The sequence below is a fragment of the Oculina patagonica genome, chromosome 5 (genome assembly GCF_052425735.1).
Source record: "Oculina patagonica isolate OP01 chromosome 5, crgOcupat, whole genome shotgun sequence".
Classification (NCBI taxonomy): Eukaryota; Metazoa; Cnidaria; class Anthozoa; order Scleractinia; family Oculinidae; genus Oculina; species Oculina patagonica.
Window position 1 is genome coordinate 23,549,598 of NC_135762.1, and position 18,318 is coordinate 23,567,915.

Sequence of the window (18,318 nt, forward strand, 5' to 3'; positions counted from 1 at the left end):
GTAGCCGGCGACACTCTGAAAGTAGCCGGCGAACTCTGAAAGTAGCCGGCGACACTCTGAAAGTAGCCGGCGATCCCTTAAAAGTAGCCGGCGAAGCTATGAAAGTAGCCGGCGACACTCTGAAAGTAGCCGGCGACACTCTTAAAGTAGCCGGCGAGGCTCTGAAAGTAGCCGGCGAAACTCTGAAAGTAGCCGGCGACACTCTGAAAGTAGCCGGCGAACTCTGAAAGTAGCCGGCGAACTCTGAAAGTAGCCGGCGACACTCTGAAAGTAGCCGGCGATCCCTTAAAAGTAGCCGGCGAAGCTATGAAAATAGCCGGCGAAACTCTGAAAGTAGCCGGCGATCCTCTGAAAGTAGCCGGCAAGGCTCTGAAGGTAGCCGGCGATCCTCTGAAAGTAGCCGGCGACACTCTGAAAATAGCCGGCGAGGCTCTGAAAGTAGCCGGCGAAACTCTGAAAGTAGCCGGCGACACTCTGAAAGTAGCCGGCGAACTCTGAAAGTAGCCGGCGAACTCTGAAAGTAGCCGGCGAGACTCTGAAAGTAGCCGGCAAGGCTCTGAAGGTAGCCGGCGATCCTCTGAAAGTAGCCGGCGATCCTCTGAAAGTAGCCGGCGAAACTCTGAATGTAGCCGGCGACCCTCTGAAAGTAGCCGGCGACCCTCTGAAAGTAGCCGGCGATCCTCTGAAAGTAGCCGGCGAAACTCTGAAAGTAGCCGGCGACACTCTGAAAATAGCCGGCGAGGCTCTGAAAGTAGCCGGCGACACTCTGAAAGTAGCCGGCGACACTCTGAAAGTAGCCGGCGAACTCTGAAAGTAGCCGGCGAACTCTGAAAGTAGCCGGCGAGACTCTGAAAGTAGCCGGCAAGGCTCTGAAGGTAGCCGGCGATCCTCTGAAAGTAGCCGGCGATCCTCTGAAAGTAGCCGGCGAAACTCTGAATGTAGCCGGCGACCCTCTGAAAGTAGCCGGCGACCCTCTGAAAGTAGCCGGCGATCCTCTGAAAGTAGCCGGCGACACTCTGAAAGTAGCCGGCGATCCTCTGAAAGTAGCCGGCGACACTCTGAAAGTAGCCGGCGACACTCTGAAAGTAGCCGGCAAGGCTCTGAAAATAGCCGGCGAAACTCTGAAAATAGCCGGCGAAACTCTGAAAGTAGCCGGCGATACTCTGAAAGTAGCCGGCGACACTCTGAAAGTAGCCGGCGACACTCTGAAAATAGCGGGCGACACTCTGAAAGTAGCCGGCGACACTCTGAAAGTAGCCGGCGACACTCTGAAAGTAGCCGGCAAGGCTCTGAAGGTAGCCGGCGACACTCTGAAAGTAGCCGGCGAAACTCTGAAAGTAGCCGGCGACACTCTGAGAGTAGACGGCGACACTCTGAAAGTAGCCGGGGACCCTCTGAAAGTAGCCGGCGACCCTCTGAAAGTGCGATCCTCTGAAAGTAGCCGGCGACACTCTGAAAGTAGCCGGCGACACTCTGAAAGTAGCCGGCGAACTCTGAAAGTAGCCGGCGACACTCTGAAAGTAGCCGGCGATCCCTTAAAAGTAGCCGGCGAAGCTATGAAAGTAGCCGGCGACACTCTGAAAGTAGCCGGCGACACTCTGAAAGTAGCCGGCGAGGCTCTGAAAGTAGCCGGCGAAACTCTGAAAGTAGCCGGCGACACTCTGAAAGTAGCCGGCGAACTCTGAAAGTAGCCGGCGACACTCTGAAAGTAGCCGGCGATCCCTTAAAAGTAGCCGGCGAAGCTATGAAAGTAGCCGGCGAACTCTGAAAGTAGCCGGCGAACTCTGAAAGTAGCCGGCGACACTCTGAAAGTAGCCGGCGATCCCTTAAAAGTAGCCGGCGAAGCTATGAAAATAGCCGGCGAAACTCTGAAAGTAGCCGGCGATCCTCTGAAAGTAGCCGGCGATCCCTTAAAAGTAGCCGGCGAAGCTTTGAAAGTAGCCGTAGAGTCTCAGTGAAAATAGACGACGAAGGGAAGTTCTGTAAGTAGCCAGCGAACCTCTAAACCGTAGCCGGCGACCGTTTGAAAGTAGCCGGCTATTCTCTGAAAATATCCGGCGACCTACTTTCAGAGTTTCTCTGGTACTTTCAGAGGGCTACTTTCGGAGACTCGTTTCCTTTCGGATTTCATGTTCGGGTCGTTCATGCGGCTATCTTTAGTTGTGAGTGAATTTACAATTTACATTTGAATTTATTATCAAACTAATACAAAAAAAAGAATTTATATAAGAGGGTTGTTGAACGATCAAAACATGTCTTTTTGTAAAATCAATTGTGTCGTCCTTATTCTAAAAATTATGCTCAGTCTGTTTCTATCCAGATCATTTGGAAATTCATAAATACTTGTACAATAACTTTTACAGTAAAAAACAACAAGCTATAGCTGAATTTTAATGAATATTTATTCTTTCATTTGCTTTAAGGCATGTTTTTTTCGTCAAAACATTAATTCCTCAAATTATTAACTGATCTGTGACAATTTTAAGCCACTCATGTAAATTCTTTGTTTTTTTTTTAACTCGAACTGGTAAATTGTTTTATGCCCACGTAAAAAAAAGAAAATTACTTGCTGTGACGGACTTTATAATGAAAACGTATTTGCATTTTCAAACTTGTGAAGCAAAAAATTTTAAGATTAAAATGTTTCGACTTTAATGTGGATAATTTAACTCAGTTTTCGCTGGTTTTTACGCGTATTCTTAATGTGCAAGAATCATATTGTGATTAATATTTTCCTGAAATTCATGTGAATACGTGAACTCTTTAATAATCATCACGTCTAATGAAAAAAGGGCGAACAAAAAACAACATATTTTTACACCTGGTTTTGAAGCGTTCCCCAGTCATTTGACGCCCGAAAATTAAGTTATTACGAAGGAAGATGGTTGGAAGAGAGAAATGACAGTTTGTCCACAAAGCGAACGCCTACAGGTTCACAAGTAGCTCTTCAATACACGCAAGAACGCTACAGCTTTGCCAGAGAGATTTTCTTCCAGAAGACGGTTGCGATTCTGTGAACTGTTTAAGGTAAGGGAATAAATAAGACTCCATGTCACAATAACTGCTAAAAGACCTAGTTTTATTCTGCTATATTAACCCTAATAATTATCCAACCTAAATGTATTGCTAAACGGTCAAAATGCATAACAATTTCCTTTAAGTTTTGTTGTCGTAATTTGTGTCGCTGTACGACTTATTACTTTGTACCTTTTTACACACTTTCTTCCTATGTCTTTAAAAACTTAAACATTGCAGTAAGAAACTGCTTATGTACAATTCCTTTAAGCAATTTATCGATTATAATACCGCTATATATTTAATACAAATTTGAGTAAGTTCTCAACTGGTTTTTCTTAAAAGTGTAAAGAGGATTGTCGCGCCAACTCAATTCTATAAAATACCGAAGAACGTTTTGTTAAATATTTTTATATATGCGCTGTTAATAAAAACAGCTACGGGTAATTAATTATTAACTATTGTGCCAACTTTGTTTCACATTAAAATAATGGTGTACAAAGCTAATTTTGGCCCACGAGCCTAAATTTACTAGTTGATCGCGCAACCGGCGATACTCTGAAAGTAGCCGGCGACACTCTGAAAGTAGCCGGCAAGGCTCTGAAGGTAGCCGGCGATCCTCTGAAAGTAGCCGGCGATCCTCTGAAAGTAGCCAGCGAAACTCTGAAAGTAGCCGGCGACCCTCTGAAAGTAGCCGGCGACCCTCTGAAAGTAGCCGGCGATCCTCTGAAAGTAGCCGGCGACACTCTGAAAGTAGCCGGCGACACTCTGAAAGTAGCCGGCGAACCTCTGAAAGTAGCCGGCGACACTCTGAAAGTAGCCGGCGACACTCTGAAAGTAGCCGGCGAAACTCTGAAAGTAGCCGGCGACACTCTGAAAGTAGCCAGCGAAGCTCTGAAAATAGCCGGCGACACTCTGAAAGTAGCCGGCGACACTCTGAAAGTAGCCGGCGACACTCTGAAAGTAGCCGGCGACACTCTGAAAGTAGCCGGCGAAGCTCTGAAAGTAGCCGGCGAAGCTCTGAAAGTAGCCGGCGACACTCTGAAAGTAGCCGGCGAAGCTCTGAAAGTAGCCGGCGACACTCTGAAAGTAGCCGGCGACACTCTGAAAGTAGCCGGCGAAGCTCTGAAAATAGCCGGCGACACTCTGAAAGTAGCCGGCGACACTCTGAAAGTAGCCGGCGAAGCTCTGAAAATAGCCGGCGACACTCTGAAAGTAGCCGGCGACACTCTGAAAGTAGCCGGCGACACTCTGAAAGTAGCCGGCGATCCTCTGAAAGTAGCCGGCGACGCTCTGAAAATAGCCGGCGACACTCTGAAAGTAGCCGGCGACCCTCTGAAAGTAGCCGGCGACAGCTCTGAAAGTAGCCGGCGACACTCTGAAAGTAGCCGGCGACACTCTGAAAGTAGCCGGCGACACTCTGAAAGTAGCCGGCGACCCTCTGAAAGTAGCCGGCGACAGCTCTGAAAGTAGCCGGCGACACTCTGAAAGTAGCCGGCGACACTCTGAAAGTAGCCGGCGACACTCTGAAAGTAGCCGGCGACACTCTGAAAGTAGCCGGCGATCCTCTGAAAGTAGCCGGCGACAGCTCTGAAAGTAGCCGGCGACACTCTGAAAGTAGCCGGCGATACTCTGAAAGTAGCCGGCGACACTCTGAAAGTAGCCGGCGACACTCTGAAAGTAGCCGGCAAGACTCTGAAAGTAGCCGGCGAAACTCTGAAAGTAGCCGGCGATCCTCTGAAAGTAGCCGGCAAGGCTCTGAAAGTAGCCGGCGACACTCTGAAAGTAGCCGGCGATCCTCTGAAAGTAGCCGGCGACACTCTGAAAGTAGCCGGCGAGACTCTGAAAGTAGCCGGCGAACCTCTGAAAGTAGCCGGCGACACTCTGAAAGTGGGGTAGCCAGCGATCCTCTCAAAGTAGCCGGCAAGGCTCTGAAGGTAGCCGGCGACACTCTGAAAGTAGCCGGCGAACCTCTGAAAGTAGCCGGCGAAACTCTGAAAGTAGCCGGCGACACTCTGAAAGTAGCCGGCGACACTCTGAAAGTAGCCGGCGACACTCTGAAAGTAGCCGGCGACACTCTGAAAGTAGCCGGCGACACTCTGAAAGTAGCCGGCGACACTCTGAAAGTAGCCGGCGACACTCTGAAAGTAGCCGGCGACACTCTGAAAGTAGCCGGCGAAGCTCTGAAAGTAGCCGGCGACACTCTGAAAGTAGCCGGCGACTCTCTGAAAGTAGCCGGCGATCCTCTGAAAGTAGCCGGCGAAGCTCTGAAAGTAGCCGGCGACACTCTGAAAGTAGCCGGCGAGCCTCTGAAAGTAGCCGGCGAAGCTCTGAAAATAGCCGGCGAAACTCTGAAAGTAGCCGGCGAAACTCTGAAAGTAGCCGGCGATCCTCTGAAAGTAGCCGGCGACACTCTCAAAGTAGCCGGCAAGGCTCTGAAAGTAGCCGGCGATCCTCTGAAAGTAGCCGGCGAAGCTCTGAAAATAGCCGGCGAAACTCTGAAAGTAGCCGGCGACTCTCTGAAAGTAGCCGGCGATCCTCTGAAAGTAGCCGGCGACACTCTGAAAGTAGCCGGCGACACTCTGAAAGTAGCCGGCGAACCTCTGAAAGTAGCCGGCGAAGCTCTGAAAATAGCCGGCGACACTCTGAAAGTAGCCGGCGACACTCTGAAAGTAGCCGGCGACACTCTGAAAGTAGCCGGCGATCACTCTGAAAGTAGCCGGCGAAGCTCTGAAAATAGCCGGCGAAACTCTGAAAGTAGCCGGCGATCCCATAAATGTAGCCAGCGATCACTCTGAAAGTAGCCGGCAAGGCTCTGAAAATAGCCGGGGAAACTCTGAAAGTAGCCGGCGACACTCTGAAAGTAGCCGGCAAGGCTCTGAAGGTAGCCGGCGACACTCTGAAAGTAGCCGGCGATCCTCTGAAAGTAGCCGGCGACACTCTGAAAGTAGCCGGCGACACTCTGAAAGTAGCCGGCGACACTCTGAAAGTAGCCGGCGACACTCTGAAGGTAGCCGGCGACACTCTGAAAGTAGCCGGCAAGACTCTGAAAGTAGCCGGCGACACTCTGAATGTAGCCGGCAAGGCTCTAAAGGTAGCCGGCGAAACTCTGAAAGTAGCCGGCGAAACTCTGAAAGTAGCCGGCGAAACTCTGAAAGTAGCCGGCGAAGCTATGAAAGTAGCCGGCGACACTCTGAAAGTAGCCGGCGACACTCTGAAAGTAGCCGGCAAGGCTCTGAAGGTAGCCGGCGATCCTCTGAAAGTAGCCGGCGATCCTCTGAAAGTAGCCGGCGAAACTCTGAAAGTAGCCGGGGACCCTCTGAAAGTAGCCGGCGACCCTCTGAAAGTAGCCGGCGAAGCTCTGAAAGTAGCCGGCGACACTCTGAAAGTAGCCGGCGACACTCTGAAAGTAGCCGGCGACACTCTGAAAGTAGCCGGCGACACTCTGAAAGTAGCCGGCGACACTCTGAAAGTAGCCGGCGATCCTCTGAAAGTAGCCGGCGAAGCTATGAAAGTAGCCGGCGACACTCTGAAAGTAGCCGGCGAAGCTATGAAAGTAGCCGGCGACACTCTGAAAGTAGCCGGCGAGGCTCTGAAAGTAGCCGGCAAGGCTCTGAAGGTAGCCGGCGATCCTCTGAAAGTAGCCGGCGATCCTCTGAAAGTAGCCGGCGATCCTCTCTGAAAGTAGCTAGCCGCGCAAGGAGAGCCGCTCGCAGGCTAGAAAGTAGCCGGCGATCCCTTAAAAGTAGCCGGCGAAGCTATGAAAATAGCCGGCGAAACTCTGAAAGTAGCCGGCGATCCTTTGAAAGTAGCCGGCGATCCTCTGAAAGTAGCCGTAGAGCCTCAGTGAAAATAGACGACGAAGGGAAGTTCTGTAAGTAGCCAGCGAACCTCTAAACCGTAGCCGGCGACCGTTTGAAAGTAGCCGGCTATTCTCTGAAAATATCCGGCGACCTACTTTCAGAGTTTCTCTGGTACTTTCAGAGGGTGAAGGTTATTTTCAGAGCGGTTTTTTTTTTTTTTGGGGCTACTTTCGGAGACTCGTTTCCTTTCGGATTTCATGTTCGGGTCGTTCATGCGGCTATCTTTAGTTGTGAGGGAATTTACAATTTACATTTGAATTTATTATCAAACTAATACAAAAAAAAGAAATTTATATAAGAGGGTTGTTGAACGATCAAAACATGTCTTTTTGTAAAATCAATTGTGTCGTCCTTATTCTAAAAATTATGCTCAGTCTGTTTCTATCCAGATATTTGGAAATTCATAAATACTTGTACAATAACTTTTACAGTAAAAAACAAAAGCTATAGCTGAATTTTAATGAATATTTATTCTTTCATTTGCTTTAAGGCATGTTTTTTTCGTCAAAACATTAATTCCTCAAATTATTAACTGATCTGTGACAATTTTAAGCCACTCATGTAAATTCTTTGTTTGTTTTTTTAACTCGAACTGGTAAATTGTTTTATGCCCACGTAAAAAAAGGAAAATTACTTGCTGTGACGGACTTTATAATGAAAACGTATTTGCATTTTCAAACTTGTGAAGCAAAAAATTTTAAGATTAAAATGTTTCGACTTTAATGTGGATAATTTAACTCAGTTTTCGCTGGTTTTTACGCGTATTCTTAATGTGCAAGAATCATATTGTGATTAATATTTTCCTGAAATTCATGTGAATACGTGAACTCTTTAATAATCATCACGTCTAATGAAAAAAGGGCGAACAAAAAACAACATATTTTTACACCTGGTTTTGAAGCGTTCCCCAGTCATTTGACGCCCGAAAATTAAGTTATTACGAAGGAAGATGGTTGGAAGAGAGAAATGACAGTTTGTCCACAAAGCGAACGCCTACAGGTTCACAAGTAGCTCTTCAATACACGCAAGAACGCTACAGCTTTGCCAGAGAGATTTTCTTCCAGAAGACGGTTGCGATTCTGTGAACTGTTTAAGGTAAGGGAATAAATAAGACTCCATGTCACAATAACTGCTAAAAGACCTAGTTTTATTCTGCTATATTAACCCTAATAATTATCCAACCTAAATGTATTGCGAAACGGTCAAAATGCATAACAATTTCCTTTAAGTTTTGTTGTCGTAATTTGTGTCGCTGTACGACTTATTACTTTGTACCTTTTTACACACTTTCTTCCTATGTCTTTAAAAACTTAAACATTGCAGTAAGAAACTGCTTATGTACAATTCCTTTAAGCAATTTATCGATTATAATACCGCTATATATTTAATACAAATTTGAGTAAGTTCTCAACTGGTTTTTCTTAAAAGTGTAAAGAGGATTGTCGCGCCAACTCAATTCTATAAAATACCGAAGAACGTTTTGTTAAATATTTTTATATATGCGCTGTTAATAAAAACAGCTACGGGTAATTAATTATTAACTATTGTGCCAACTTTGTTTCACATTAAAATAATGGTGTACAAAGCTAATTTTGGCCCACGAGCCTAAATTTACCAGTTGATCGCGCAACTTTTTATCTTGCATTGGTCGACAATGTTGGTTACATTTTTATATCGATCAATGTTTTATTTTTCGGTGAAAAAACATTTACTAATAAATAATTTAAATTTACAAAGATCCATGTGGACTCCAAATTTCCCACTCCACATTTTGTGCATGTAACCATTTTCTCTTGATGTAACACGTAGCTTCGATCCGTAAACCACTTTGTTTCTGAAAACATAGCAGTTAGGTTTGATCATTTTTCGTCAATTTATGTTTCCAACGTAAAAGCCTGAGTGAAACAAAACTTGTTAGACTCGAAATGATGCGCGCTTAGGTAACAATAATTATGCTAGTTAAAAAGCAGTTTTCCATAGGCTTTAGTTATACTAAGTAACTTATAGATAATAGATAATTCAAACATGATTGAGGCAGGTGCATCAAGGACTGTAGTGAGGGAGGAATAGTCGTAGGAAAAAGTTAATTAATGTACATCATCAAATAGACTATCCCCACACGAAAGCATTACTCCCTCATCCCTTTCTCAGTCCATTCTCCTCCTTCCTAAACATCTTAGAAATTGTGAAACGTTTAAGGTCCAGCAATTCGGACAACATTTCTTTCAACTTGTCTTGCAAAGTTGAAAGGTGTTGTTGCGCGTATTACCACCCGCGTTGCAAGTTGCGACAACATGTCGCGCGAAGTAGACATGAGTTCAACTTTGTCTGACTTTGTGCAATGTGTTGCCGCGACTTGCAACACGGGTGGTAATACGTGCAACAACACTTTACAACTTGCAGTGCAACAATGTTGCTAGACAAGTTGAAAGAAAATTTTGCCTGTATTACTGGACCTTTATGGAACCTTCCACCATGTGTAGATCTATGACGGCATTTCTATCATCATCATTATCACCATCACCGCCACCACCACCAGCACCACTATCATCATCATCGTCATCATTATCATCATCATCATCATTATCATCATCGTCATCATTTTAAACGCGGCATCGTGAATGCGATAATAAGAAATTAAGACGGAATACACCAAGACTTCGAGTATTAATTGGACAAAGTTATGTACCAATATTTTTTACATCGTATTGCAAACTTCTGTTACTGTTTCAAATATCTTATCAACACTGAACATCGAAAACAAATTTTGAAGTTCCACTGAATGCCACTGAATCGCGATCTTACAAAATACGGCTACACGTGAGATTTTACCTATAGTTTACATGGTTAACTTTGAAATTCATTTTCTCGGGCTCTGATAAGAAATTGTAGTTGGCGTTATCGCGGATAATTACTTACATCTTTAGCTTTTAAAAAGGGTAGAAAATAACGCAATAGGATTTAAATTATTCTGGTACTCGAGTTTTGTCCAACTAAAATTAATATTAAGCTTACTCGTTTTCCTGATGGATTCTGTCTTAAACCGCGTATTTCATCCATCTACATTACTTTCAGTGGTAAATAAAACAACTACAGTAAAAACCCGCGAGTAAGAACGTATTTATTAAGAACCCGTTAGGCTAAAACTTGCCAAATTTTTTTAAATAGGTTCTTATTTTCTAAAATTTATTAAAAATGTTTACTTTAAGGGAAAATTAATGAGATAAGTCGACATCCTGGATCCTCTTTGGAGACAGCTAGGAGCCTTATCACTCTAGTTGCAATGTGGATGCCAATGTTGAAAATCATAAAAATATTATTATTGATATACAATCACAAAATCATGATAAATAAAATGGTGTACAAATTTCCCAGAAGGAAAAGGCTGAATACCACTAAAAACTCTAATAACAACAAAGTAATTTTTTCTTCAGATATTAAGAACCTAAATAGCCTAATTAAAAATATAACACAAACAGCGGTGATAAACATTATGAAAAATCGCATTTTTCATAATGTTTATCACCGCTGTTTGTGTTATATTTTTAATCAAGTTACGATGGCCTAAAACCAAGAGTCTAAATAGCCTAAATTTGTGCTAATTGCCATTTATGACCATTTGTGTAAGAACCTGTTTAGGCCAACTTGAGAAAATGCAGGTCTTACTCGCGGGTTTTTACTGTATTTCACACTGTGTCTGTTCTAGATCATGTCTTCAGTTGCTCTGGACATTATCGCTGAGACCCAAAGACGCAATCTAACTAAGGATTACAAACCGAAAGCGCCCTCGAGAACACACATCGCTCACAAGATAGGCAAATGTACGATTCGCCACGAGTCCGCGTTCAAAGTGATCTGGGACTGGTTCGTCCTCGCTCTGGTGCTGTACACGGCCATTGGGATCCCGTATGAAACGGCTTTCTACACGAAAGCGAGACCAAGAAAGAGCGTTTGGCAAAAGCTTCACTCAGGGGAGCCCAAAGAGATCATCGGCCTTATCGTGGACTTAATGTTCATAATAGACATATTGATTAACTTCAGAACCACTTACGTGGAAACAAAGTCTGAAGAAGTCGTCAGTTCGCCGAAAAAAATTGCCATCCATTATCTCAAGACATGGTTTATTGTGGATTTCGTGGCTGCCATCCCGTTTGATTATTTCATTCCGGACGAAGCTGAAGGGGTATGGATATTAGTCAGGAAACAGGATTATTCCAGAGGCGGCGGAGCGTTTTGGAACGTGGGGGGCTTAGACTGACACAAAAATGCTCGGCAGGTTTTTATATTTGGGGCAAAAAAAATTTCCGTTCTAGCAACTTTTTGTTTTCTGAGCAGTTTATAGACCGAAGATTTCCGAAGATTCTCCGATTGCTGTTCGAAGGCCATACGAACGTTTCCGATCATTTTGCGAACCGAAGAGAATATCTTGACAGACCAATTTTACGCTACACTCGCGATATTTTCGGCACCAAAACGTGGGGGGCTTAGGCCCTCAAATTTTCGTTTGGGGTGGGGGGGGGGGAATACAACCCCCCTGCCCCCCTGCTCCGCCGCCTATGTATGCTAACCTACACAAAGAAGATGGTATTGATATTCTGGGACATTTGTAATGCTTTAAAACATCATTGGTCAATAATTTAAGCCTTTTATATCTGAGAGATTAACGGAATTCAGTTTATTAGTGGTTTCATAAGGCTATCGACTAACAAAATACAAACCAATAGTTCTAAAGACCGGCTGTTGTGCTGTGTCCGTGAAACAAACAGTAATTTTTAATGGTCAAATAAATTTTTCTGGTTGGTGGAGAGCTCACGCTAAAAACGTCAACTTACCTTACCGTCTAAGAGCCTCTTTCTATGGAGAAGAGTTGTCCCAGTAGGAGGGTTACCCCCATACCGAGCCACCCTGGGAAGAGAGCTTTTCATACGTTTCTTTATAAATAGCTGCAAACCGTTTATACGACAAACTGCAAAGTTGGCTCGCGGGGCACGGTGACCCTGTGGGTGGTAGGGTAGGGTGACCCTGGGGAGTAAGCCAACTTTTTTTTCCAAAATAAATTAAAAACATCAGTCCCTAGCTGTTTGATCAGTCCCTGCATTTTAAAGTTTGTTTATTAAGTCTATTGCTGATTCTGATCTACACCAAGATCCGGCTACAATTTGCTCTTGTTTGTCAGAGTGGTCCTTGCATAGTTACAGAAGTCACTGATATTTTTGACTCGCCTACCAGGGAAATGTCTAGCTATAAAGAGTAACGTGAAACCCGGAGGGGCGGCATATTTGGCTCGATTGGCAGGAACAACTTTTCCCATATAAACGCTCGGTAAAAGATGGCTCAAGGGAGAGATTAAGGGGAGGGGGTACCCTTCTACCAGGGGCAACATTTCTTGCTATATTAAAACAGGCCCTAAATCGACCTAAACGTTGGTTCTCATATATCGCCCCGATCGTTTGCAAATACTGAGACGATCGTAGGCGATCGAAGCCATTGGAAGCGATCGGGGGTTCTCATATGATCGTCCCGATCACCTGGTATGAGCGAAGACCTACGAAAAACAATCATTTTAGCCCTAGATCCAACAAAATGGTAGCCTTCAATGAAAGAGCAAAACTCGTGGCCTCCTATCTTCTCAGTTATTGCAGCCGAAGTTACGGCGAATAAGGGAAAGCGAAGCTAGAAGGATAAAACACGGGTGATCCAACCGATCGTGATCGCCCCAATCGCCGCAGACGTTAGCAATCGTCTGTGTAATGTTCTCATATAATCGCCCCGATCGCAAGAAAACTTTTTGATGTGACAGAGGTGATAGAAACGATCGGGGCGATTATATGAGAACCAGCCCTAACTATGTTATCTTTCATCTCAGGCCGCCTCCCTCACCGGGTTGTTAAAAACAGCTCGTCTTCTCCGCCTAATCAGAGTTTCCCGCAAAATGGATCGCTACTCGGAGTACGGTTTAGCCGTTGTTTTCCTTCTGACGTCACTTTTCACGCTAATCGCTCATTGGTTAGCTTGTATCTGGCACGTGATTGGTCAGAAAGAGATCGAGGTCCCGTATGGTTGGATCCAATTGCTTGCTGGCACAGTGGAACAGCCGATCAATCAGTCCGTGCCGAGTAGTGGACCGGGACCCGAGACCCGCTACATTACAGCTCTGTACTTTACGTTAACAAGTTTGACGAGTATCGGGTTTGGAAACGTGGCACCTAACACTGATAACGAGAAAATCTTCTCTGTTGTGACCATGCTAATAGGATGTAAGAACAGATCAATAACACGACACAAACACATATAAATTACATTCAGATTAATTAACTACTAATTCATTCACCGAAGTTCATGTTTGGTATAAGTCCTACTTGAATATTTTTCGATCCAGAAGCAATCAAAAATTCGCAAGAGCAGTGACGAACTCGTAGAAAATTGTGATGTGACAATGACGTCATCGTCATTATGTTGCTTTACAACCTACCATACGAAAAGTGCGGGTTCAGTCAGGGTCAGTTAAATTCCACCTAAGAAATTTCTGTGAATGAATTGTAGGAATTTCTTGCTCAATGAGGTTAACGTTTGTTATTCCACGAGCAACTTTACCTCGTGTCTTGGACTGGACTTCTTTTTGGATTCGATTTTAAAGACATTAATTAAGAACTTTTATTTACTTTTATACTGAAGGATATCTAGCGGGTGCTAGACGAGCAGCCCCAACTTTTTCTCTGAGGAAAAAAAGCGAGCGGGACTGTGGGCGAGCGAAATTAAAGTTAGGAATGAGCCTTTTCGCCCCAGTTTTCATTGGCCATCAGTTTAACGCTCTCTTTTGCTTCGCTTGATAATCTGAAAGAAAGCACTGCTACTCAGGCGTAAACAAATTCACGATACCCAAATAATAACCAATTTTTATTTTCTTCGCAGCACTGTTTTACGCAGCAATCTTTGGAAACCTGACCGCGATCATACAACGTCTGTATTCCCGTACAGCCCGATATCACCGAGACATACGAGTCGTTAAGGAATTTATTACCCTGCATAAAATACCAGAATACCTTCAAGGGAGACTCCGAGAATACTTCACTCTGGAACAGGCCGCAACTAAAGGAGATGATATTGAGTCGGTGAGGAAATGTGCACGTAACACGTGACATGTTGTCGCCAATGGCGTGCCACGATTGAAGTGTCATGTAGCGGAGACAAAAACACAGCATGTCCCCGGACGCGGGGGAAGGGAAGGGGGAGGCGGAAACGAAGGGAGATTGGTCCAGTGATATCAAAATTTCCCTACGCACCACCAAAATCTGATCACGGTCTTCACACAATGTTGTTTTTGTTTCTTTATGCGTTCTAAACTTCAAACTGACAGAACAACTTTCTTTTATTGACAAAATCAAGGCCACATAACAAACAAAGATATTTTCCAAGCATTTATGGAATTTTCATGCAAACTGAGATAAACTTACTTAAAAAAATCAGGCAGCCGTTTTTCAAGTTTACTCAAATGCGACCTGTCTTAGTTCTCCACTTTTGTCCGTCCATGCCCCTTTCTTGGTTTTTCTGTGTTACTTCTGAGTTCTTTCTTTCACTTAAATTACGTGACCTAGCTAGCTCCTTTTGGTTTACAGTCAACTCTCTCTTAACAGACACTTCTTTAAAACGGACACCTGGTGCTGGTCCCGTCCCTGCCTTTTTTCAGTCATTTTACTGTTTCTATTAAAACTCCCTGTTAGACGAACGCCTTTGTAAGACGGACAGTTGGAGCCGGTCCCGACGGTGTTCGTTTTAGAGATAGTTTACTGTATCGATCTAAGAAGACTACGAGTTGATTAACGAAGAGTGCATTTACTTTTTTCATCACCAGATCATGTACCGCTTTCCAGAATCTCTTCAAGCGGATATCAGGGTTCATCTGAACCACGAGCTGTTTGAGCAGTTTGAGATTTTTCAAGACGCTAGTGAAGGAAGCCTCCGAGCTCTGGCGACTGCGTTTCATATCGAGCTGTTTCCTACCCAGTACTATCTGTTGAAAGAAGGAGACCAGGTCACTAAGCTTTATTTCATAGTGACTGGTACTGTGGACGTCATCAAAGGTCAACAGAGTGTGAGGTTTCTGGGTAAGGCCGGGTTACTAAAGGTTGGTTAGGAGTTGTAATATATAGGAATCGTACGAGCGCTTACGACATTTGATATTGAAATCGAAAATCGGAGTCAAAGCTCGACGAAATCGGAATCGGAAGAATCAGAACGTTTCCATTTTCATCTAATTCTGCTTATAACTCGGCCTGTCGCTTATGTCAAAATGATCCAGTGAAAACTAGATTGTCGGAGTCTAAAGCAGAAGCGGAAGAACAAACAAATCACAACACTAGTTCTCACTCATGCCGAGTGCGTCCTTTCTGCTTGTGATCTAGTTAACAAATAGATTCCATTTTGCCGTGGGTCTGTTCAGTTATAGATCACAGATGACGTCAAAATGTGGTATGAACAAAAAAGTGGGCCACGAGCCGCTAGGCGAGTGGGTCACTGATGACAGAGAAAAAAGGTCAAAAACAATAAAATATACGTATCTTGGTATCAATGGTCTTTGATGTTATCTTAGGTCCAGGAGAAATCGTTGGTTGCAACATGGCGTCGCGTGGAAGGAGGCCTGGTTACCACTGTAAATCTCAAGTGAGCCTGCTCGCTAAGGTTACTTCCCAGGTCCATATAATAGCCTGGCAGGATCTGCTGCGAGTAATGAGGGTCTACCCTGACATCAGGCAGCGCGTTATGGAACAAATGAAGCTGTCGTTTGAACTGGACTCCAGCGATATGGTAAGAGACCTATGAGTAAGAATATGTCTTGTTTTGATAATATGATGTCGTTGAGGTAGACGATGTAATGTCGATGTTAGTGATGATAACGATGACAATAACAACGAGGCGTTTAGATTTCCCAATGAACGAGAGCAAGAGATTCAATGCGCAATGGATTCACAGGGGGGGGGGGGGTAAACCAGTGGAGATCGTGTCCATCCTGGTCTATATTCCCTTGCGCCTCCGAAAACTCCCGCCTATGGTTTTCCCTGGTAATTGAACACATTATATAAACAAATAGCTCAAAGGAATAAACGCCGCAAGTCATAAAGCTATAGAGAAGCTGTTTTCACTTGATTATCAAAAGTAATTCGCATCATTCGCATTCATTTTAACGAGCGCTTGCGCTCCTAGGTGTCGCGTGGGTAAATAAGGTATTGTTGTTGTTGTTGTTGTTGTTGTTCTCTTTGGTTTTACATTAATACGGTTAGAGATTAGTTTAGCTTAGTTTAAAAGGCTTGCGCCACTTTGTCAACCTTGAGACGTAAAACCAAAACCAATCGTGACTCGGTTGCGCACGTTTTCCCGTGCTTCGTGCTGGCTACATGTATTTCAGTGCTTCGAGGTTTAATTTGTTCACTGGATTGTCTGTGTCCTTTGTGATTGGCCAGGTGATTACTTTAGTTTCAACACCCAGTCAATCGAAAATTGCTGTAATGACATAAGGCTGTTGAACCGCACAAGTTTTCAGACATTAATCAGGAACCCACTAACATCTTGCCTCGAAGCTTGAATCTGTTAACTGGTACACTCAAGGCAATATGCCATTTTTGATGATTTTTTTTAATTCCCGTCACTTACCTATTTGAAGCGTTTTCAATGCGTGAGGGCGCGTACTGTTAATGACACCGTAAGCGTTATGTTGAGACAAAACACCCCTTGTCCGAATAAAGTTAATGATTTTTTCTTGTTTATTCTGTTTCAGGATGATCATATTTTTAAGCAAGAAGACCAAAAAGATTACATCGACTTGCTCCAAACGGCCACCGAGGAGGACAGTCTGCTAGTGGCAGCTCCCCGCAAGCGAAGAAACACAAACGACAACGACATGTCTAGCGATCATCAAACCGGTTTATTTTCGACAGATATGCATGTGGAAAAGCTGGAAGCAAGACTTGCTCACATGGAAGAACTACTTGCCAAGATTGTTGTGTCTTTGAAAATTACCGATGATGGCGTGCCTCTCAAAAAGACTCAATCAACAAATGATTTGTTTGTGACCACTTCGTATGTGTGACTGGACTGTTCTAGCGATTTTCACTTGAGTATCAAAAGTAATTCACGTTTTCTCTAGTTTTCCATTACTACGCTTAGGGATTGGGTTAAAAAAACTCGCGCCACTTTCTTATCTCATCTAAAGTAAAACCAAAACCAATCGTGACTCGCTCGCACACGTTTTCCCGCGCTTTTTGTCGACTACATGTGTTTGCTTCGAGTTTTGATTGGTTCACTTGATTGTCTGTGTCCTTTGTGATTGGCCAGAGTGGTCACTTTGGTTTTGGTTTTATACGACACTCAATTAAAAACTGCTCTCTGCTCCATTAAGATTAGATTGCAATATTAACCTTTTGTTTCCATTTCGGAACATTTCTGGATTGTATGAAGAAACCCTATTGGTGGCTCACATCAATTTTTCAAAAACTGTTTTTTCAAGTTTGCACAAACATCTTCTGAAACTAACAGGTTCTGGGCTAGGCAAAAGAGATTGTGGCCTATGGCGCTGGACTTGTAATCTGGAGGTCCCGGGTCCCTGCCACTAGATGGATTTGTGTGCGGTAGTCCCGAGTTCAACTCCTCCACGCTTTGTAAATAACCAACTGGTCAGCCTCCTGCCAGTTGGGATTCTAAAAGGAGCAGTGTTACGATATTTTAAGTCATTTTTCTGATATTACTTTCAAATTGAAGGAAACCTCAAAATTATAATTTTCAAACATGGAAAAACTACAAATGAGTAGTAAAAACTCGAAAACAACCAAGAATGGTTTCAACTGACGAAGATTAAATGAATTATGAATGACAAACTTAAAAAGATTTGCCAGTGTTTTCAAGATGTTTCATATGCACGGCCCCACAAGCTTGAGCTTGTAGCTTTTAACACAACCTTGTATAAATAAAGGTAGTAGAACTTTATTCTTAACATTTTTACTAGGTAAAAAGAAAAGCTTGTGAATATTAAAGCCTTGTAGCGTTTTTCCATAACTAAGCTTTTACAAAAATAACTTTAATAAGTTACCATGTTCTTTCGTGCAAATTGATAGGATAAAATTTTTAAAACACATTGCAGCACTTGTAGCAGTGTGCGGCTATGATAAACCAACACCACAGCCAAACATGTGAAAACTATGCAAGAAGTAAAAGCAGGTTTTGCCGTCAATAGTGGAAAATTTTATTTTACTGTTATATAGTAGATATTTAATTGAGGGCAATGGGACAAGGAAAGTTGGAAATAGTGGCGGATCTAGGGGAAGGGTCCTGATGCCCCCCCCCCCCCCCCCATCAGACCTGACACTTGCTAACACTAAAATACTTACATCGACAGTGATAAAAATAAGTTGACAAGCCTACAGGACTCTCACGTACGTGTATTAGTCAT

The 18,318-nt window shown here is 43.9% G+C and overlaps 1 protein-coding gene across 1 annotated transcript; it reads left to right on the top strand.

Moving 5' to 3' along the window:
* The first annotated feature begins 7,755 nt into the window (after positions 1–7,755).
* LOC144653392 (voltage-gated inwardly rectifying potassium channel KCNH7-like) lies at positions 7,756–18,092 on the top strand. The gene is made up of 7 exons (XM_078513373.1): positions 7,756–7,973; positions 10,585–11,061; positions 12,745–13,135; positions 13,791–13,990; positions 14,731–14,983; positions 15,469–15,683; positions 16,651–18,092. Exons 2-7 carry the CDS (start codon positions 10,588–10,590, stop codon positions 16,960–16,962), a joined length of 1,845 nt encoding a protein of 614 aa, XP_078369499.1. The 5' UTR covers positions 7,756–7,973; positions 10,585–10,587; the 3' UTR covers positions 16,963–18,092.
* Positions 18,093–18,318: the final 226 nt, after the last annotated feature.

What these genes read in the sequence shown, in the direction of transcription:
- LOC144653392 (XM_078513373.1), top strand. Translation starts at nt 10,588, where the DNA reads ATGTCTTCAGTTGCTCTGGACATTATCGCTGAGACCCAAAGACGCAAT. An exon ending in TGTGACCATGCTAATAGGAT is followed by an intron (nt 13,136 to 13,790) that starts GTAAGAACAGAT and finishes TTTTCTTCGCAG; the next exon opens with CACTGTTTTACGCAGCAATC. An exon ending in ACAGAGTGTGAGGTTTCTGG is followed by an intron (nt 14,984 to 15,468) that starts GTAAGGCCGGGT and finishes ATGTTATCTTAG; the next exon opens with GTCCAGGAGAAATCGTTGGT.